The sequence below is a fragment of the Sturnira hondurensis genome, unplaced genomic scaffold, assembly GCF_014824575.4.
Source record: "Sturnira hondurensis isolate 20B ecotype Veracruz unplaced genomic scaffold, ASM1482457v3 Scaffold0002597, whole genome shotgun sequence".
In the NCBI taxonomy this organism is placed as follows: Eukaryota; Metazoa; Chordata; class Mammalia; order Chiroptera; family Phyllostomidae; genus Sturnira; species Sturnira hondurensis.
Window position 1 is genome coordinate 591,194 of NW_028075228.1, and position 22,052 is coordinate 613,245.

General features: G+C 41.9%; 2 protein-coding genes across 15 annotated transcripts in view; one reads left to right on the forward strand and one right to left on the reverse strand.

The window, feature by feature from the left end:
* Positions 1-7,774, forward strand: part of ANKRD27 (ankyrin repeat domain 27) — a 58,108-nt gene extending 50,334 nt beyond the window's left edge. For 8 of the 12 annotated variants that reach the window (XM_037040122.1, XM_037040124.1, XM_037040121.1 and 5 more), the window contains 5 exons: positions 2,144-2,305; positions 3,363-3,474; positions 4,439-4,517; positions 4,706-4,778; positions 6,287-7,774. In XM_037040122.1, coding sequence (XP_036896017.1) covers positions 2,144-2,305; positions 3,363-3,474; positions 4,439-4,517; positions 4,706-4,778; positions 6,287-6,520 — 660 coding nt within the window. In that variant the 3' untranslated portion in view covers positions 6,521-7,774. The remainder of the gene's footprint in view (positions 1-2,143; positions 2,306-3,362; positions 3,475-4,438; positions 4,518-4,705; positions 4,779-6,286) is intronic. The other 4 variants (XM_037040133.1, XM_037040127.1, XM_037040130.1 and 1 more) reach the window with 3 other exon arrangements.
* A 3,181-nt stretch (positions 7,775-10,955) lies between these two features.
* On the reverse strand, positions 10,956-21,494 carry PDCD5 (programmed cell death 5). 3 transcript variants are annotated; one of them, XM_037040147.1, is made up of 6 exons: positions 21,229-21,462; positions 20,221-20,258; positions 17,894-17,955; positions 15,893-15,984; positions 11,487-11,558; positions 10,956-11,145 (listed from the first exon to the last, which is right to left on the reverse strand). In XM_037040147.1, exons 1-6 carry the CDS (start codon positions 21,292-21,294, stop codon positions 11,098-11,100), a joined length of 378 nt encoding a protein of 125 aa, XP_036896042.1. In that variant the 5' UTR covers positions 21,295-21,462; the 3' UTR covers positions 10,956-11,097. The 3 variants fall into 3 exon arrangements, with proteins under 3 accessions (XP_036896042.1, XP_036896044.1, XP_036896043.1); XM_037040149.1 differs by lacking the exon at positions 11,487-11,558 and having other exon boundaries at positions 21,229-21,477; XM_037040148.1 differs by lacking the exons at positions 10,956-11,145; positions 11,487-11,558 and adding an exon at positions 11,883-12,438 and having other exon boundaries at positions 21,229-21,494.
* Positions 21,495-22,052: the final 558 nt, after the last annotated feature.

The following is a 22,052-nucleotide window of genomic DNA, read 5'->3' on the forward strand; positions in this document are numbered from 1 at the left end:
TTGTACATGTAAGTTCTTTGGCCTCTCCATTTCCAATACTATTCTTAATCTCCCCTGGTCTATTTTGTTCCTACCATTTATACTTCTTATTCCCTGTACCTTTTCCCCCATTCTCCCTCCTCCCCCTCCCCATTGATAATCCTCCATATGGTCTCCATTTCTGTGATTCTGCTCCTGTTCTGTTGTTTGCTTAGTTTGTTTGTTTTGGTTTGGGTTTTGGTTTTTAGGTTCAGTTGTTGATAGTTATTTGTTGTCATTTTACTATTCTTATTTTTTTATCTTTTTCTTAGATAAGTCCCTTTAACATGTCATATAATAAAGGCTTAATGATGATGAACTCCTTTAACTTGACCTTATATGGGAAGTATTTTATCTGCCCCTCCATTCTAAATAATAGGTTTGCTGGATGGAGCAATCTTGGATGTAGGTCCTTGCCTTTCATGACTTTGAGTACTTCTTTCCAGCCCCTTCTTGCCTATAGGTTTCTTTTAGAAAATCAGAGAAAGATTTCTTTTTTTTAATTTTATTTTTATTTTTTTTTAGAGAAAAAAAAATCTTTTGATAGTCTGATAGGAACTCCTTTGGAGGTAACTGTCTCCCTTTCTCTCCCAGATTCTCTCCTTATCTTTAATCTGGGGTAATGTGATTATGATGTGCCTTGGCATGTGCTTCCTTGGGTCCAACTTCTCTGGGACTCTCTGAGCCTCCTGGGCTTCCTGGGAGTCTATTTCCTCCTTTGCCAGTTTGGGAAAGCTCTCTTCATTATTTTTTCAAATCGGTTTTCAATTTCTTGTTCTTCTTCTCCTCCTTCTGGCACCCGTATGATTCAGATGTTGGAATGTTGGAAGTTTTCCTGGAGGTTCCTACGCCTCTCTTCATTTTTTTGAGTTCTTGTTTCTTCCTTCTGTTCTGGTTAAGTGTTTATTTTTTCCTCCTGGTCCAAATTGTTGATTTGAGTCCTGGTTTCCTTTCTATCACTGTTAGTTCCCTGTACCTTTTCCTCTATTTCACTTTGCATAGCCTTCACTTTTTCCTCTATTGTGCAACCGTACTCAGTTGTTTGTGTGCGCATCCTCATTACCAGTGTTTTGAACTCTGCATCTGATAGGTTGGCTATCTCTTCACCCTTTAGTTCTATTTTTGGAGCTTTGGTCTGCTCTTTCATTTGGGCCATGTTTTGTTGTGTTTTTTTTTTTCTCCTCATGTCTGTTATGTTGTAAGGGGGGGGAGCCATAGGTATTCCCCAGGGCAGAGCAACCCATATGGCTGCATTGCGGTGCGATGTATGGGGAAGAGGTCAGAGAGGGAACAATATGGTTTGCTTGCCTCTTGTTTGGCTTTGAGTCACATCCCCCCACTACCCACAAGCAAATTGGGCCCTTCTGGTGCTGATTCCTGAGTGAATGGGTTTGTGTACCTTCTAGAATCCTGTAAGTTTCTGCAGTGAACTTTCCTGTGAGATTGGGAGTTTCTCCCACCACCGCAACCCCCACAGGTTTACAGCCAGAGTTTTTGAGGTTTTATTTCCCTGTGCTGGAACCCTGGGTTGCACTGTCTGTCTTGCTCCCCAGTTGTTCCTCCCAATTTATCTGCTTGCAAATGTGGGACTACCTGATCTGCCAGCTGCCTTCTCACCCCACTCTGGTCTGCCAGCCACAGCCTTGCCAGGCGTCATCTCCATTCCAGCTATTTGTTCTCCACCCCTCCTACCTGTCTAGATGAATGTTTCTTCTTTCACTCCTTGGACTTCCATATAGTTTGATTTTCTGGCACTTCTGGTTGTTGCTTCTAAATTTGTTTTTGTCCTTCGTTTGGTTGTGCAAGGCGGCAAAGTGCATCTACCTACACCTCCATTTTTGTCAGAAGTGTCCATGTCTCTTGTTCTGTTGTGCTTAGTTTATTTTGTTCATTAGATTCCTCTTATAGGGGAGATCATATGGTATTTGTCTTTCACTGACTGACTGGCTTATTTCACTTGGCATAATATTCTCCAGTTCCATCCATGCTGTTGCAAAAGGTAGGAGTTCCTTCCTTCTTTCTGCTGCATAGTGGTATTATTACATTGTGTTAATGTACCATGGTTTTTTAATCCACTCATCTACTCATTTAGCATTTCTTTTTATTACATTATCTCTCTTTCTAGCATGGGGCCTCCATTAACATCTCTAACAACAAGGGCAACACAGCACTGCACGAGGCTGTGATAGAAAAACACATCTTCGTTGTGGAGCTTCTGCTTCTTCACGGGGCATCAGTTCAGCTCTTGAACAAGAGGCAGCGTACAGCTATAGATTGTGCGGAGCAGGTAAGTGGGAGGGCATGCCAAGCTCCCTCACAGCTCACTTCGGATAACACTTGTGTTTAAGCCAGATCTGAAATAGCAACAGCCAGACTACTGAATTGCTGTGCCTGCTGTCTGCCAGTGTGGCTAAACACCTTGTCCTTAGTCACCTGGTCAGATACAGGCTGCTCAGGAGCCAGGAGTCAGTCCTTTGGGGGCAGTTTTCAAAGACCCGAGGAGAGGCGCTGGCCACCAGCTGCAGGTCTGAGGTCCTTGTCTGGCGAGCAGTCAGGTCCTCACAGGGAAGTAGCATGCTGAGACAGTGCCCTGCTTGCACGTTCCTGCACTGGGAATACATCTGTGGTCTGAGCAGCGCAATAGAGAAAGTTTGCTCTAAACCCCCCTGGTTTTAAACCCCACTGGGTCGCTTTAAACCTCCCTGGGTTTTGCATGGAGAAGTGTGATGACTAGTGCACACTCTCCCGTGCACGCTTGGAGGCATGGTGAGGAAAGAGTCTTTTTCTCCTGGGGGGGAAGGCAGCTCTTTCCTGTTCCTGTTTTCATACTGAATCTTTATCTAGTTTTCTACTCAAGGTAGACAACTAGTAGGCTGCTAAATGATAGTACTGGCATGTTAAAGTTACCATAAAGCCAACCTACTCATAGGCTTATTGTATTAATTTTTAAGTTTCAGACATTTCTTAACAGTATTCAGATATTTTAAATTTCCAATTTAACACTTTCTCAAACAATGATATTGCTGAATGTTTTTATTGAATACTTACTATGTGCTGGGTCCTTGATAACCTCAAAGTAACTCTAAAATTATAGATCCTATTACTGTCAACCTAATTGCACAGAGCAGTGAAATACCTGGGCCTGACTATCTAGCAGAGGGCAGAGCCAGGCTCTAAATGCAGGGCTGCTCTTGAGCAGTAGGGTTTTTGGCCTCAAAGTTTTATCTGTAGTTGCTTCTTAGCCCTTCTGTACACTAATATTGACACTTAAATCAAAACAAGGCAACTATCTGCTGAGAAAGAATAAAAAATACTACTGTTAACTTTTCCCTTTCAAATTGTAGAATTCAAAAATAATGGAATTACTTCAGGTAGTACCAAGCTGTGTGGCCACATTAGATGATGTTGGTGAAACAGACCACAAGGAATACGTTACTGTTAAGATCAGGAAAAAATGTAAGAACTTATATTCTCTATGTAATTGTCAACTTGGGTTTATTTGGAAGTACACAAGTTGTTGCTGGTTTTCATTTAATTGTGAATGTAAAATGTGATTCGTCATGACTAGGGGTGGAATGAGGCACCAAAGAAATGTAAGTTACATCCTAATTTATCAGATATTTTGATACTGGAATTCGGGTTGGTTGTGCTGACATCTCTCAGCATCACCTTCAAGGTGAAATTACCTCCACTCACCCACTGGAGAGGAGGAGCAGCCTCTGGTAGTTCTCTTCTGCCTCATGTTCCAAAGCCAGCCCCTTTTCTAAGTGTTTTCTGAACATCAGGGTAAATGCTACCTTTAAATAATTTTTTGTTTGGTTGATGTGAATTAGAACAGTATTTGCCAAACAGGTAGGCCTCAGTATTTTCTTTTCATTTTAAGACATTATAGTTTAGATGGGGGTCCTTGTTTTGGTGTGTGTGTGTGCATGTGTTTTTTGTTGTTGTTTTTAATTTTAGAGAGGGGGGGAAAGGAGAAAGAGAGGGAGAGAAACAGATTAGTTGCCTCTCACATGCACACCTCCAGCTGGGAACCTGGCCCGCATCCCAGGCCAGCTACCTTTTAGTCTGCAGGCCAGAGCCCTATCCACTGGGCCACACCAGCCAAGGCTTGTTTTGTTTTTTAAATAACAATATGAGTCTGCACTGGGATGATGTGAACGAACCCATGCACGTATCTGGGTAATCCTTAGGCTATCTCACTATCATTGGCTGGGAATGTCAATGTATTAAGGATTTTTCTTTGTTTCATGGGAGTTCACACAGTAATAGAAAAATATGTTTCTTTAAACAAATGTAGTACTGTATTTTCAAAATTTTGCTTAAGTAAGAAAATTGAAAAGTTGTATTCATGCCATACTTTTAAAACAATTCTTAAACTATTTTGGAAGTTTTCAGATGTTTATCCTTTTCTCTGCAGGGAACTCAAAAATGTATAATCTACAAGATGAACCTTTTACAAAACAGTTTTACTTTGTCCACTCAGTTGGTCAGTTTAAGTGAGTATAAAATTTGAGTTGATTCTATGCTTTTGGCCCTACCTTTACTGAAAACAAAAGCAGAGTATATGCAGCTTGTAGACAATGGGTTATAGACAAATCTGCTCTTATCAAATGCTGCTGCCTGTGGCCAACCAGTGTTTTGCATTGCTATCCCAAACACTAAATTAGTCTGTTTTGGGTTTCAGGGGAAGGACTTCAAGGGAGATTATGGCAAGAGATAAAAGTGTCCCTAATATTCCTGAAGATTCTTTGCATGAGGTGAGTTATTAAACACTGGATTATAATCATATTTTTTAAAGCTTGGCTTTTTAAAAACTAACCCAAGGTAAACACATTTCTCATTGCATTATTCCCTTCACTGTAAGAGTTAATAACAAAACAAGATCTTCAGTGGGATGGTCAAGAGTATAGACTTCATTTATCATTATACAGGGTCCGATTCAAATGACGCCCCTTTTTATTATAAAATCTGTTATTATGAAATCATAAGCATGTAATTCTGTAACATAGTATCACACTCAGGCACACCATATGACATTTTAGGTGAAATGTTCAAATTAAAACTATAAATTATTACACCGATCTTCTTACCTTACCAACCACACTCAAGCAGGTGTTACTTCTAGCGGACCCTGTATGTAACAACACATTGCTGAGAAAGGAAAGTGAGGAAAAAGTGGAAAATAGTTACATGCATAGAAAGACACTGCAGTTTGTGGTGTGCGTACATGGTAAAACATCTCAAATTTCACTAAGTAAATTAGCTAATTTGTTCATCATTAATGTAAGGAAGAAGACAAGTTTGTATATAAATGGGTAAAAAACTTCTCTAAATATAGTGTGCTCACACAGACAGTTCTGTATGTAGCCTTCTTCCTGTAGTGCTAATCAGTCAGTTATAAAAAGAGGCCTACTTTACATTCTGTGGTGCTGTTAGGTGGGTTTTCTCAAAAACATGGCTTTTCACCCTGGCTGGTGTAGCTTCGTGGACTGAGCACCAGCCTGTGAACCAAAAGGTTGCCAGTTCGATCCCCAGTCAGGGCACATGGCTGAGTTGCGGGCCAGGTCCCCAGTTGGAGGCACGTGAGAGGCAACCAAGTGATGTATCTTTCACACATTGACGTTTCTCTCCCTCTTTCTCCCTCCCCTCCCCTTTCTTTAAAAACTAAATAAAATATTTTAAAAAACACAACTTTTCCCTTTGCTACTTGCCAATTTAATGCATAACTATTTGATGAAAATTTGAACTTCCGGCATGCATGGCATAAGTTTGTTGGAACAAGGATATAAATGTTCGTAGTCTTCATTTTAGAAAATTAAAGTGATTTTTGTTAACATGACTCATTTTAAGATTATATTTAATCCTTCATAGCTTTGCTAATAGCTTTCCCATCTGCTACTGGGTGGGAAACCAACAAACTGTGAAATCTACGTGGATTCAATCAAGTGCTAGCTCTTCTCTGGCTATGGGACTTTAGGCAGATTGCTTAACTTTGCTCATCCTGTTTCCTCAGCTGTGGAATGGGAATAACAAGGTACACACTTACTAGAATTGTAAAGATTAAACGTGAAAACACATATATGCTGTGTCTGACACATGTAGCACATTTGTGTTAGACTGTCGCCACCAGGATGCTCAAGTTGAGATTATGTCTGGAAAGTACTGAGCACAGTGGATGGCACACTCCAGGGTGGCTGTTACTGCCGTGGCGGTGGCTTGGAGTCCAGTACACAGGTTAACTGTTTGAATTGTGCCTTCTCTTTAGCCAGGGAGGGAAGAAGTCACAGAGCAACAGCACAACCTGTCAGACCAGACCAGCTCTCAGGCTGCTGACAGAGGAAACGGTGACGGGCCTGAGAGGAGTGGACTGAAGCAAACTGTTCCTGGGAACAGGCAGACACTTGGCAGACATACTGTCAACGATGCAGTTGTACCGAAGGGCCCAGAGGCTGCCAGCAACCTCCCCATGCCCCAAGAGGCCAGTATTTCCCAGTCTTAACAGTAATAAGGAATTAATTTGGCTGCCAAGAAGTGAGTCCTTAGCAAGAAGATGCCGAGCATGAATACAGGTTGGAAATGGACTTTGGCTTGAGAGAAAGCAGAAAGTTCCTAAAAGCTTTTCCATGGCTGGAAAAATACAACAAAGAAAATGGTCACCATCTCTTTCCTCTTCAGAGCTAATGAATACACTTGAAAAGGACTACACAAAAATCCCAGTAGTATCCAGTTCCTTAAGACTAGGGTGTATGATTCTTTTAAAAAATATTTTAAATTGATTTGGAGAAACATGGATTTGTTGTTCTACATATTTATGCTTTCATTTGTGGATTCTTACATGTGTCCTGACCAGGGATCAAATGCGCCACCTTGGTGTAGCAGGACGCAAAGCTGAGCTACCAGTCAGGGCTGTTTCTTCTTAAGTATTAGGGTTCCTTGGTTACAGTGAGAGGTTTCATCACCAGATTCTGATCTCCTGCTGAAAGGTTCTAAACCTTTGTGACATATATCACATGAAAGCTAAAACAATTCCACCACGCGGGATGAGCTGAAGGGAAGCGGTTTCGGTTTTATGGTACTATGGAGGCCAGGCAGAAATGTCCCTTTTGAATGAAGAAAATAGGACCTGGAAAATGTTCCCTCGCAAAGCAACACTTGAATCCAAAGATGCCTAAATGCCATTTTGATGCTCGTTTTAGTGAAAAGGACACAGATGGCCTGTTTGACACTATGTATGTGGGCAAAGGTGGGTCTAACTTTTCTAACAAAAAGTACATACAGATGTTCGATCACTGCACACGCCCACCCGTAGCAGCGTCTGTGGGGTACCCTTTCCATTAGGAGCCTCCCCTTAAAGGTCACATCTGAGGACAGTGGGAATAGAAGGTAGAGTTGGCACGTCTTTTCTGTCTTTTAGTTCAGATTCAAAACTTACAGCACAAACCAGGTCCAAGTATCTTTGAGTTAGAATTTAATGCTATTTATTCCTTTTAATGAATTTCTATAAATTATACTTATTTTTTTATGTTAATTGGTCTAGATCCACAAACATGGGCTTGCCCTGAGTGCATTTTCAAATAACTTTGTAATAGGGAAATGGCTTAGTGCATGTTCTTAGAAATACTTGTGTATGTAAAGAAGGGAGGGGCTGATTATTTTTCTATAAAGTAATTTATGATTTCTAATTTTCTAATGTGCCTTGGGTATGTGCCAAATGATGGAAAAGAAACAGTAAACTTTATGATTCTTGAGTGTGTCACAGTGTACTTTTTTTAAGTTACTGGTAAGTACTTGCTATAGAGATAGTGTTTCAAAACCTCTGCTATAAGCATGTGCTTTGTGTGTGGAAAAATCTCCCCCCACTGGATGTACATTTTATTTCTGTTATAGGTATGACTGTGGCTGAAACGTAAACTGCGTCATCGGAGCACATCATTCATTACCTGTCTACCCTGACAACACATCAGACATGGTGCCCAGGGCCCACAAAACTTTCTTTTATAATCAGAAGAAAAATGAATATATTACGGCTTCTTAGCCTGCCCACACAGGAAATGAGTGTTGTTGCTTTGCAAATTTAATTCATTTTCATCCTTTTCTGTTGGGGACCGCTTTGTGTGGCATTGGAGACTGTAGCCCCTCGTGAGCAATGTCCTGAGAGAGGCTTGTGAGTCTTGACCACAGTGCTGGGAATGCAGGAGGCGGGCATGACCCGATGCTAGCACCGAGGGTTCACGTGGGAAATCTGGCCTGAAGGATGCACTGTACCCTTTGAAGCTTGCTTTGCTCTGTATGGCTCTGTTGGTATTAACCAGATAAGCACGAGGAGTGAACTCCTTATCTCATGAAAGTCCTTAACAACCCGCTGGGGTCAGCATGTCTAAGATACTAACCTGAGGCAGATCTCTGTATCTACAGATACTGTTTTCTATTAACTATAGCTTCTCGGCATTGATTGATGAGCTGTACATGCATGCTGTATACCCCTGCACAAACCGACTCCTATAAAAGTCGTTTTGGAGAATGGCTCAGGGTATTCTCCACTACAGGGAATCACCACCCCTTTTCCAGCCGTAACAACAGATTTGTGTCTGGGATGAGTCGTTCTCATCTGCGGTGGCCAGGAAAGCTCTGTAGGACAGGGCATCCCACATTGTTCTCCACTTTTGAGCAAAATAACTCATTGCCTTAAGTTGCTATGGTTCTCAACCATCCTAATTAAGAAACCATATCCTATAGTTTATCAAAACAGCCATTTCCGGTACACAATGACACCACCAAATTTTTTGGATGGTACAATATAATTTTAGCAATTGGCAGGCAGAACTATCAAATAGGAAACAAGTTCAGAGAAATAAGGGGGCTAATTTGCTTGCACTGTCAGAGCTGAGGACAAAGCACAACTGGCAATGACTGGCAGTGTCATCTGATTCGGCAGTTTCCAGCTGGCTGTTCCTTCACCTGGAGACAGGAATACCCTGAATGGACTGTCAATCTTAAGGGAGGAGTTTCCTCCTGAGGTATTCTGGTAATCAGCAGGGTAGCTATCTGAAGTGATTTCCCTCAATTATATTTGAAAACACTTGTGTGTGTTTCTCGAATTGCTTTCCCACTTAACACTAAACTTGATTAGACAACTTAGAAATTGCCACCCTGGCTGCTGCAGCTCAGTGGACTGAGCACGGGCCTGTGAACCAAACAGTTGTGTTTCGATTCCCAGTCAGGGCACACCCCTGGGTTGCAGGCCAGTTCCCAGCAGGGGGCACACGAGAGGCAACCACCCTCCCTGAGACGGAGGGAGGTTTCTCTCCCTCTCTCTCCTTCCTTTGCCCTCTCTAAAAATAAACTTGTTTAAAAAAATTGCTAATGCCCAAGTTTCAATTTTGAATGTTTTGAGTTCAAAGTACTGCTAGGTTAGAATAAGCACTCCCCACTCCATAGACCGAAATGCATTCCACACCTTGTCTTCAAGAACGTCCATCCCTGTACACAGAAACACTTTCCATTCTCGTGTCTTTGAAGCCCAGAGTTTGACAATCTTTAGATTCACATTGGTAGTTGACAGTGATAACAATACTTGCTAAGAATTTTCTAGTCTCCCTCCAGCATTTTAATGTAACTGAGACCTAAAGCAAAATTTACCTGTAACTAGATTTTTTGTTTTTCAAAATCCTTCATCAAAATTTACTTTTGATTATTTAATTCTGTTCTTTTTAAAAAATGATGATGTTCTTAATGGTTCTACTCACTTGTTTGTTCATTCAAAAATGCTAGTCAGTGCCCTGGCTGGTGTGGCTCAGTGGACTGAACGCTGGCCTCCAAAGTGAAAGGTTGCTGGTTCAATTCCCAGTCAGGACACAGGGTTACAGGCCAGATCCCCAGCTGGGGGCATGCCAGAGGTAACCTCACACACTCAACATTTCTCTCCCTTTCTCATTCCCTTCCTCTCCCTAACAAAGTAAATACAATCTTTTTAAAAACTAAAGAGAAAGAAATGCTAGTCACTTAATTTCAACACTCTTTGTTGACTATAGTTACAAATTTCAAGATTCTAATAGAGTAAACTCTCAAATGTACAGTACTTTAAACATGTCAGTGGTATGGTAGCTAAAGCAGAGACTGGAGTTGTAAACCACATTTCCCATCACTTTTCTGCAGCTGATTCTATTCATCACATTAAATATTCTAACTTCCTCTTGGGCTGGGTCTCACAAACTAAGACATCTAAAAGGTTATATGGAACAGCTCACTTCAGAGTTAAACTTACAAATTAAATTTATGAGCAAAGGGGAGTGAAGCACAATACAAAACATGACATTTGCTTTAAATTACCTGCAACTTTATTGAAGAACCCAGAACATTTCTACCAAAATGTTTAACTGTTGTTAAACCATCAACTAGATTTTAATGATCATAAGTGTTATTTCTCTTACAAACATGTTTATTATTGTTGAAGTACTATTAGCAGTATGTCCTATTTTGAGAATTCTTTTCATTAGAAGTATCACTCTACTTATAGAGGGTTTTTGGATAGAGGTAATTATTTGTTAGATAATACACCTCAAGGCCTTTGAAAAGCAGACTATAAATGAAACCAAAGCTAAGAATATTCTTATATTACACATAAGTACTATTTGCAGGAAGAAAAATAGCTCACCTGCTTTCAGAATCTGTCTTGGAAATTAATTAAAGTTGATTCAGCTTAATTTATCGGTTTTAACTCCCATGATGTTACTGGATGCTACTGTCTTCTTACTTCTCAAGCAATTTCTATTTCTGCTACAGCCATTTTGTTACCTAATGCTAATGTCATAATTACAAAGGATATATTCAGGCTACTACATGTTTAGAAGTTTTTTTGGTAGGAAAAGAAAAAATGCAAAATACAGATCTTCTGTTCATTCAGCTACAGTACTAAAATAATTTTGCCCAAATTGTTTTATTTTACATAACAAGTTTATTTTTCTAAAGGTATATAAACAGTAAACAAGGTAAACATCCAATCAGATCTTAGCTTCTGCCAAGCAATATCTGTCCTGCAACTGTCCCATGAAGTTCCAGTGCCTACACACCCTAAATTCAATAGTCGTCATCTTCATCGGAATCCATCACTTTTCTCCTGTTGAACTGGTGAAAGGGTGGGAATTAAACAAGTGTTACTATGTGTTTTAAAAAGCACAACCCAGATTTTCTCAAAAGTGATAATGCCACCTACTACAAGAAGACATTTTTGTCTGTCTTTAAAACGACTTCATGTGTTTTACATCTAACGGGAGAGGGAATAATGACACACAAGCCTTAAAGATTAGACCACTCAATAAATGCAGTCTTGCCCCTCAAACCTCCATGTGTTACACAATGGGAATGTCTATAGGCTGAAACATGTTGTAACACAGTATATGTACATTGAACACAACATTTCAAATATCAATTTTTCTCTTTTGCCACGTGCATTTGGGGAAACTTACTTTAACTGTGGTTTTCTTTTCTGTTTGTTGGCTTACTTTTTCAAGGATTTCTATTAAACCCTGTTCTGTTACCTAGGATAACCAGAAAGAAAAACAGTACTTTTAAGCAAAGAATTGACTCAGCAGATTGAATCATTTTAGTCTTTCTGGGGTACGGAGGTAGAGGTCAAGAGGGAAGGAGAGGTAGGGCAAGAGATTGGAACTACCAGTTATAACTACCCTGGCTGGTGTGGTTCAGTGAGCTGAGTGCTAACCCATTAACCAAAGAGTCACCAGTTTGATTCCTGGTCGGGCACGTGCCTGGGTTGCAGGCCAGGTCCCCAGCTGGGGATTTGTGAGAGGCAACTGACTGACCATTTCTCTCACACACTGATATGTCTCCCTCCTTCTCACTCCCTTCTCTTCTGAAAAACAAATAAACTCTTACAAAAAATAAACTACCAGTTATAACAGCGGGCATACCTGGTTTCACTGTGCTTTGCTTTACTGCACTTCACAGGTGTTGCATATTTTACAAAGTGAAGGCAAGACCGTCCAGCAAAAAGAGATTATGAGTAGCTTTACTGCAGCAGCCTAGAACCAAACTTGCCGTATCTCTACGGCAAGTTAGTTTAAGCTCCAAATAGAACTGCTCTGCTAGTCATCTGAGGGGGAAAGTATCCAGAAAAATTCAAAGTTAACAGGTATTTAGGAATGGCTTTACCACCACTAGCAGACAAAGACAACCCCCTACACCCCTCTGTTGTATCAGTGAGAGACACACATCACCTCTTCCCTTGAGACCTTGAAAGGTTAAACACAGGAGATAGTCATTCAAAAAAGATGGACCAGTCACTGAGTCCTCCTACATTTTAGTGTAGGGAGTTCAGGGCTGAAGTGATACTTCCAGGCTATGGTGGCGGCAGAGAGCTCCCCAGTGCAGGTGGGATGCATGTGCATCTTTGGGGACAGTCTTGCAAGAATATATCCATCATGGCATTACCGAGACACACACAATAACCAGGAATTTTAGCACCCCTTGACTTGCAAAACAAGCTTAATGTCTACCTGCGTTGGTAGTTTTTTAATATGTATTGTTGAGAAACCCTAGCTGGTCACAGATAACAACCAGGTTCCACAACAAAGTCAGGGGGAAAAAGCAGCAGAGGATTTTCAGAAAGGCAGTTATTTATGGTTGGTACACTTATTCTCACCTTTAAAATTGCTTCCTTGAAATAGTCAACAAGATTTCTATAACCAGAGATAAAATCCACTTTTTTTTTGGACAGAAACATTGATTTGTTGTTCCACTTATTTATGAATGCATTGGTTGATTTTTTTAAACTATTTTTATTTTTTAATATATTTTATTGATTATGCTATTACAGTTCTCCCATTTTCCCTTCACTCCTCTCCACCCTGCACACCCCTTCCCACCCACATCCCCCCCCTTTAGTTCATGTCCATGTGTCATTCATACAAGTTCTTTGGCTTCTCATTTTCCCATACTATTCTTGCCCTCTATTTTCTACCTACCGTCTATGCTACTTATTCTCTGTACCTTTTCCCCCTCTCTCCTCCTCCCACTCCCCTGTTGATAACCCTCCCCGTGATCTCCATTTCTGTGGTTCTGTTCCTATTCTAGTTGTTTGCTTTGTTTTTGTTTTAGGTGTGGTTCTCAATGATTGTGACTTTTTTGTCTTTTTACTATACATGTTTTCTATCTTCTTTTCTTTGAAGTCCCTTTAACATTTCATATAATAAGGGCTTGGTGATGATGAACTCCTTCAACGTGACCTTATCTGAGAAGCACTTTATCTGCCCATCCAGTCTAAATGAAAGCTTTGCTGGATAGAGCAATCTTGGATATCGGTCTTTGGATTTCATGACCTGGAATACTTCTTTCCAGCCTCTTCTTGCCTGTAAGGTTTCTTTCGAGAAATCAGCTGACAGTCTGATGGTAACTCCTTTGTAGGTGACTGTCCCCTTATCTTTTGCTGCTTCTAGGATTCTCTCCTTCATTTTAATCTTGGTTAATGTAATGATGATGTGCCTTGGTGTGTTCCTTCTTGGGTCCAACTTCTTTGGGACTCTGAGCTTCCCGGACTTCCTGGAAGTCTCTTTCCTTTGCCAGATAGAGGAAGTTCTCCTTTATTATTTGCTCAAATAAATTTTCCACTTGTTGCTGTTCCTCTCCCCCTCCCGTACCCCTATAATTCAGATGTTGGAATGTTTAAAGATGTCCTGGAGGTTCCCAAGCCTCTCATTTTTTTAAAATTCTTGTTTCTTCATTCATTTGTTTGGTTGTTTCTTCCTTCTGGTCTACTTCATTGATCTGAGTCCCAGTTTCCTTTCCATCACTATTGGTTCCCTGTACATTTTCCTTTATTTCACTTAGTGTAGCCTTCATTTTTTCGCCTAATTCGCGACCAAATTCAATCAATTCTGTGAGCATGCTGATCACCAATGATGTGAACTGTGCGTCTGATAGGTTGGCTATCTCTTCTTTAGTTGTATTTTTTCTGGAGATTTTATCTGTTCTTTCATTTGAGCCATTTTTTTTGTCCTGATGTGCCTGTTATGTAGTGAGGGGTGGAGCCTTAGGTATTCACCTGGGGCAGGGCAACCCAGTTGCTAGGTTCTGAGGCTGTTATGTCAGGGAGGGGTCCGAGAGGGAACAATGGAGCTTGCTCTGCTCTCTGCAGGATTTCAGTCATTTCCACTGCTTCCCCCAAGCAAACGGTCTTTCCGGTGCTGATTCCTGGGTGGGTGGCCTTGTGTATATTTGTTGGTCTCTCCAACGAATTCTCCTGTGAGGCTGGGAGTCTCTCCTGGCACCTCAACCCCCACAGGTGTTTTCAATCAGTGGTTTGAGGCTTTATNCGGTCTTTGGATTTCATGACGTGGAATACTTCTTTCCAGCCTCTTCTTACCTGTAAGGTTTCTTTCGAGAAATCAGCTGACAGTCTGATGGGAACTCCTTTGTAGGTGACTGTCCCCTTATCTTTTGCTGCTTCTAGGATTCTCTCCTTCATTTTAATCTTGGCTAATGTAATTATGATGTGCCTTGGTGTGTTCCTTCTTGGGTCCAACTTCTTTGGGACTCTGAGCTTCCTGGACTTTCTGGAAGTCTCTTTCCTTTGCCAGATAGAGGAAGTTCTCCTTTATTATTTGCTCAAATAAGTTTTCCACTTGTTGCTGTCCCCCCCCACCCCCGGTACCCCTATAATTCGGATGTTGGAATGTTTAAAGATGTCCTGGAGGTTCCCAAGCCTCCCATTTTTTTAAAATTCTTGTTTCTTCATTCATTTGTTTGGTTGTTTCTTCCTTCTGGTCCACTTCATTGATCTGAGTCCCAGTTTCCTTTCCATCACTATTGGTTCCCTGTACATTTTCCTTTATTTCACTTAGTGTAGCCTTCATTTTTTCGCCTAATTTGCGACCAAATTCAATCAATTCTGTGAGCACGCTGATCACCAATGATGTGAACTGTGCGTCTGATAGGTTGGCTATCTCTTCTTTAGTTGTATTTTTTCTGGAGATTTTATCTTTCATTTGAGCCATTTTTTTTGTCCTGACGTGCCTGTTATGTAGTGAGGGGTGGAGCCTTAGGTATTCACCTGGGGCAGGGCAACCCAGTTGCTAGGTTCTGAGGCTGTTATGTCAGGGAGGGGTCCGAGAGGGAACAATGGAGCTTGCTCTGCTCTCTGCAGGATTTCAGTCATTTCTACTGCTTCCCCCAAGCAAATGGTCTTTCCGGTGCTGATTCCTGGGTGGGTGGGCTTGTGTATATTTGTTGGTCTCTCCAACGAATTCTCCTGTGAGGTTGGGAGTCTCTCCTGGCACCTCAACCCCCACAGGTGTTTTCAATCAGTGGTTTGAGGCTTTATTTCCCGGAGCTGGCGCCCTGGGTTGCGTGGTCTATCTCACTCCCCAGTTTTGCCTGGTTTATCTGCACACAAATGTGGGACCACCCGGTTCTGCAAGCCACCTTGCACACCAGGCCCCTCCACAATCCGCTGCCTCCCTCGGTCCGCCAGCTGCCCTGCCATGAGCCCTCTCTGTCCCAGCTCCCTGACTCCACCCTCTTACCAGTCTGGATGAATGTGTCTACTTTAACTCCTTGGTTGTTGGACTTCCATACAGTTCAATTTTCCATCAGTACTGGTTGTTATTTTGTTTCTAAATTTTTGTTGTCCTTATTTTGCTTGTGCGAGGGGCACAGTGTATCTACCTACACCCCCATCTTGGCTGGAAGTCCCACTGGTTGATTCTTGTATGTGCCCTGACTGGGGATCAAACCCCCAACCTTGGTGTATTGGGATGAAGCTCTAACCAACTGAGCTACCTGGCCAGGGCAAAACTGACCTTTTGAAGATATGTTTTCATAAAGTAGGTAACAACAGGTAAAACTAACTCAAGCTTACCTTCCCACTTAGCTGTCCATATCTTGCCATCTGTATAAGGTAATTCTCTACTCCTTTAGTTTTTTCAGGCTTTACAAGTGCTAAGTTACTTACTAAAAAGAAAAAATACAAAAAGGTGTCAAAACTAAATGCATTAATAACCTAAAATTAAGCAACAACATTTCCAAAGCATTTCACACACTTATTTATGTCTTGAGACTACCAAGGTAGGAATGGCAGAAGGTACTATTACCCTCTTAAAAATGAGGAATCTGCCCTGGCCAGATGGCTCAGTTGGTTAGAGCATCATCCCGTATACCAAAAGGTTGAGGGTTCAATTCCTGGTCTGGGAACACACCTAGACTGTGGGTTTGATCCTCAGTCTCTATTTCTCCCTTTCTCTCTCTTAAATCAGTAAACATATCCTTGGGTGAGTATTAAAAAAAATGGGGAAACTAAAGTTCAGCCATGTCAATCTCAGTCAAGGCTACACAGAAGTAGTGGCAGAGCAGAGATTAAACTTGGGTCCTCAGAGGCTAAGCCCCATGGCTTTCTTTTTAAAAATATATATTGGGTTGACCAGAAAGTCCATTTCATTTATTTCCCTAAAATAAAACACTTTTTTTTATTTTCACCAATAACTTTATTGATTTGGATATTTTAAGTATGTTGGCTATCTCCCACATGGTATGACATTCATTGTTCTCAATTAATGTCTTGACTTGATAGTTATCAACTGCAGCTGGTCTACCTGACCGAGGAGCACCATCCGGCGAGAAATCTCCAGCACGAAACTTCACAAACCACTTTTGATAAGTTCAATCGGTCACAGCACCTTCTCCACACACTGCAAAAATCTTTTTCTGTGGTTTTACCTTTCTTGAAATAATAAAGCATAATATGCTGAAAATGTTGCATATTTTCTTCCACCTTCAATATTATAATAGCTACCCAAAAATTCACCAATTTTGATGCTTTTATTTTTAATTTTTTAAAAGATTTTTAAAATTTATTTTTAAAGAGAGGGAAGACAGGGAAAACAGGAGAGAACAGTGATCAGTCATCTCTCACACACCCCCAACTGAGGACCTGGCCCAAAACCCAGGCATGTGCCCTGACTGGGAATTGAACCGGCAACCTTTCAGTTAGCAGGCCAATGCTCAATCTACTGAGCCACACCAGCTAGGGCTTGTTAAGTTTTTTTTTCAATGCATCCTGATATGACAGCTGTCACAGTACAGTCTAATAAGATCAATTGGAATGAAGTTAAAGACAACTAAGTGCCACTAAGAGCCATCTTATGGAAAAATAAATGAACTTTTTAGCCAACCCAAAATTACTGTTCTCTGAAAAATAGATTATATATAACTACATATAAAATAAGTATCCATCTAAGGCTGCCTCTTCTAAGCTGGGCTTCAAGTTACAATACAGAAGATAGCGGTTTATTCCAACTGGTTCATTTAATTTTTTTCCACATGGTTTTCTTCTTGGTTTTTATTATGAAAAATTATTAACTAAGACAAATACAATAAACCCCTCATGTTCCTATCACTGAGGTCAACCACTAGCAACATTTTGTAACTGACTTAACAGTTGTTGACTGTGAATTTTACCTAATGAGCACTGGGGGGATCACCTCCTTGGTAGACCAAGCTGATTCATTTAATAATTAAAGTCCAGCCCTGGCTGGTGTAGCTCAATGGATTGAGCGTGGACCTGTGAACCAGAGGATCGAAGTTCGATTCCCAGTCAGGGGACTCATGAGAGGCAACCATACACTGATATTTCTCTCCTCTTTCCCTCCCTTCCTCTCTAAAGATAAACAAAATCTTTTAAAGAAATAACAATTAAAGTCCATTTCTTTAGGTTTATAAACTTCACATTTCTTACAAGTATCTGTATTTTAAGTGTTTTTAAGTTAAATAAATATTTCATCTAGAGGCAGCAATAATCTCATACCTTACCATTCAACTAACCCAAGCCAATTTTATGGAAATAAAGAAAACTGAAGATGCTTACACCGGGCCCGGGCTGACTGATCCAGAACTTGGGCTAAGATACTGTTTCTCATTTCTGCTTCTCTACAACAAGAACAGGTCAAGCAAAATTAGAACTAAGCCATCAGCATTCCTATTGAACACACAAAAATGCAACTCACTCAATAGGTTTCCCAAGATGGAAGGTTGCTGCAGAGAGACTGCACTACAGTAGGTGCTGTGTGGACGGCAGCAGTTCTCACTACGGTAAAAGAGTCCACTCACAGACTGGTAGTTGGAGGGCAGATGACAGCTAGTGGACAGAGGGGTGGAGGGATGAAGGAAAAAGGACTCATGGACATGGACAACAGTGTGGTGATTGCTGGGGGGAGGGAGATATAAGGGGACTAAAAAGTAATAGAAAAGATACAATAAAGATTAAATTTCAAAAATAAGTAAGAGTCCACTCTTGTTCTCAAAAGCCAACTTTATATGTGTGGGTACAGATTTCAAGGTTGAAAGGTACAGCTTTACATTTTTATAACTTATGTAGGAGTTTTGGTTCAGCCACCATTACCAACATTTACTAAGCATTTACTGTGTGAAAGGTGCTAAAACATTTGTACTTATTAATTCGTGTAATCTCAGAGATGAAGAAGCTGAAACCTAGGGAAACTATAAGGGGATATAGTAATTGTGGCCAAGCTAGAACCAAATCCCATTGTTTCAAGACAGTTCTATTTTGGGGGTAGGAAGGTGAAGTGAAACTGTAACTCTGCCACTATCTTTGCACCTTCCCACCTATCCAAGTAGGAACTAGTTCATGTTCCTAGCACAGTGGCTTCAAACTTTTTTTTTAAGTAGCAGCAATTTTTTTAAGTGAAGTCCTTCAAGGAACTTAACACAGACGAAAGCAGAAATTCTTTGGCTAAGCTGAGTTGGAACTGGGGCTGGCTATGCCCACTATCGCCCCCGATCAGAGGAGCCCTAGGGTTCATGGAACACTTCCAGTGGAATCTGAAGTCCACTTCCATGGTCATTTCCTTCCTGCACCTGAGTACTTCATTCAACCCTGCCATGAACAACTGTTACTCCATTTCACCGAGTCTAAGATGCCGTTGACCGTGAGATGGACCATGGTGTTGTGTACTTTTAAGAACAAAAAAAAGAGCCTAGATGAGGAATCTAATAGGAAACTCCACACTCAAAGCTGGGGCAGCAAAGAGCAATGGCCGCAACAAAGTAAACAGGAAATAAACTTGTCATGCAAAAAGGGACAGCAAGTAAGGGTGCATGCATCAAACCTGGCCCTGAGTGGAGGAAGAAAAAAAGTTCCTTTGAGAATTTCAACTTCAAACTTTAGTCATGCAAATTTACTGCAGGAATCCACAGCACCAGGGTGGAGGGAAAGAGTGGGAACCTCAAGCATAGAACTTAATTTTAAGATGTCTCAGGTTAGAACTGTACCCAAGTGATGGCAGAAGCAAAAGTAAACCATCCCTGGCAGAACCCAGGACAACAGTGACTGATCATGAAACCCACCTCATTTCAGATATGTTAAACCATGAACAAAGATACACCTCAGAATCAGTGACATGCATGTAGTTTCACTTTCTTCTTAGCACTGTCCCAGGTGTTTACTATCTTACCCCGCTAACACAAGCCATGTATGAGCAGGGACCTTCTCTGACTTGCCTATTCCTAAGGACCCAGCACAGTGCCTGACCTACAGCAGGTGCTCAGTAAATATTCACTGGCTGGGTTGAAAGGCAGTGTGAGGAGGCAGGGAAAAATGAGGAGTCAGTCAATAAGCATAGTTTCAATTTTGCAAGATGAAAAAGTTCTAGAGCTCTGTTGCACAATAATGAGAATACAGTTAATATGACAGAACTGTATACTTACAAATGGTTGTTATAGTAAATTTGTTATGTATTCTTTTATCACAGAAATAAAAAGGTAGCATGATGGGATAACTAACTATAGATTCGATAAACCTGCCAAGGGTAAGGTATTCTGCCACGTGCTAGGATAAAATAAGAATAGTGTAACAGTCAATATTTACCTAGCATTTACTAAATTTGAGGTACTGGACCCATGTAACCCTCACAACATCTCTGGGAGGTAGTCCTAACATCATGTTGATTTTAAGACCATCACGGTTTAGCAGAGAAACAAACCAGTAATTGTATTTAACAAGGTAGTAAGTGCTGCAAGATTCTACATATATTTATTTAACAAATTAATAGCAGATACCCTGGTGATTTATGAAAAAATCACTATTCCAGGAAAAACTTAGATTAACATACTATTAAAATAACCAGTTAAAAAAAAACATTTGGTGAAACAACCCTTCAGAGCTCCAGCCCATACCTGTGCTTTGCCTCCTGTTGTGCTGCATCGCCAGGATCCTGAAAAAATAATTCTGTCTTAGTCCAGTAATTAATTTCACAGGGGATAAAACAGAAAGTATTTTGTTTCAGATACCTAATAGGGTCCTGCAGCGATAGAGATCAAATTATTGCCAAATAATTAAAAGCTGGGTCTCCCAAGTGGTGGTGGTGGGGTGGGGTGGGGGGGAATGAAGACAATTATACTTGAATAACAATTTTTTTTAAAAAGCTGGGCCTTCCAGAAGTCAATGGGATGGTTTCCACTTATTAAAATTCTTTGATAAACTCCTAAAATCACAATATAATGGAATGTTTTAGAACACAAACCACCATTAGGGAGGGGAAATCCCTGTACAATGAAAATGTATTTGAGGAGACAAGGATAATTTCTGGGGTTAAAAAGTGAGTTGGGTATTGGGGACGCTGCTGATTCAAATGCGTTTCCTTGGAGATGACCGCGTTCTATCCCTTCCACAGTCCTCTCCCTCTCTCGACAATACAGTCGTTACTTGAGTATTCTATCTATGGGATTCGTGTCTAGGCTCCGGCTCCTCCCCGGGGCCGTCGCTCCGGATTGGATGCGCCCCACTGTACCTCTCACAGCAGACCCCCAACAAACGCTGGTCTACTATTGCAGTCAGAATCCTACAAAACAATTCCGCTGGAACCAGTAGTCAAAACAGGCTCAAAGTTCTGCTTTGGACCAACGCTAGCCAGGGCGCGACCTCTGGGGCGAGCCGAACCCGGCCCGAGAGATAACTCGAGCCCGACCCACGCAGGACAGCACGTGGTCGGCACAACCCCACGCAACGCGCAACGCGACAAGGAGAAAGGCCTAAGACGGACTGAGTCAGCGGCGGGGTTCCCCGCCAGCGGGCCCCACACCGATGGCGGTGCCCAGAGCCTCGGCCTGCGGCTGCTCCCTCCACCTCGAGCAAGGACGGCGCCCCGAAGGAGGATGGACAGGGCCGGCGGCGGGCGCGCTCACCCCTTGCTTCGCCTGCAGTTCGGCCAGCCTTTGCTTCCGCAGAGCCTCCAGCTCCTCATCGGCCATAGCGCGACGGTCCGGGTAAAAGAGCCGGAAGCTCGCTGCAGCCCTCTCCGAGTTACCTCCCTGAGCCGCACCAGGCGAGCACGGCCTTCCCCACTGCGCAGGCGCCCGCAACTCCCAGGCATCACCAATTCAGCCCGGAGCCGCACCACCGTACGCAGCCTGGGCGCCTGGAGAGGCTGGATTCCCCGATCGCAGGTGGTCGGGTTTGGGGCGGGGCTGTGGACAGAACCTGTGTAGGGAGCTATCTCCTGTGAGTCCCCACCTCCCTTCCCCGAGTGAAAGCTCTGCTCTTGCGGGTATCACGTGGGCTAGGACCCGGCTGCGAGTGGGATATGATAGAAATCTAAAAACAGGTCCTCGTAAGCAAGTAAAATAGTAATAGGCAAAATTTGTTGGTGGCCTATGGAGAGGCTCATGTTCTCTCTATAGATGAGGATCCCTGAGCCAAGAACGATTAAGTGGTTGACGAAAAGGTTCTTAAACTGGATTGTACGAGGGCTGCACAACTCTGAAATTTGCTACAAAGACAAATTGTACACTTAGATTGGGTTAAAGGTGTGCCAGCGGCAGAGATAGAAGACACTCGCTGGTCACTGGTCATTAATAAGCCAAGTTGAAGCAAATTGGAAGGTGAGACTTGGTACAGACAGGCCTTTCCTCCAAGGTTTGGAGCCAATTTCTGGACACCCATTTCCCCTCGAGGGCCTGTCGGAGGCCGTTGAGGTGGGCAGCTGTGGCTGTGTGAACTCCCTGGTGGG

Bases quoted from the DNA above. Each gene is read 5' to 3' on its own strand.
- PDCD5 (XM_037040147.1), bottom strand. From the start codon at position 21,294: ATGGCCGATGAGGAGCTGGAGGCTCTGCGGAAGCAAAGGCTGGCCGAA. The intron at 15,985-17,893 runs GTAAGCATCTTC...TTTTCTTTTTAG, and splicing joins TCAGTCAGCCCGGGCCCGGT to TAAGTAACTTAGCACTTGTA. The intron at 11,559-15,892 runs GTAAGCTTGAGT...TGGTTATCCTAG, and splicing joins ATGGACAGCTAAGTGGGAAG to GTAACAGAACAGGGTTTAAT.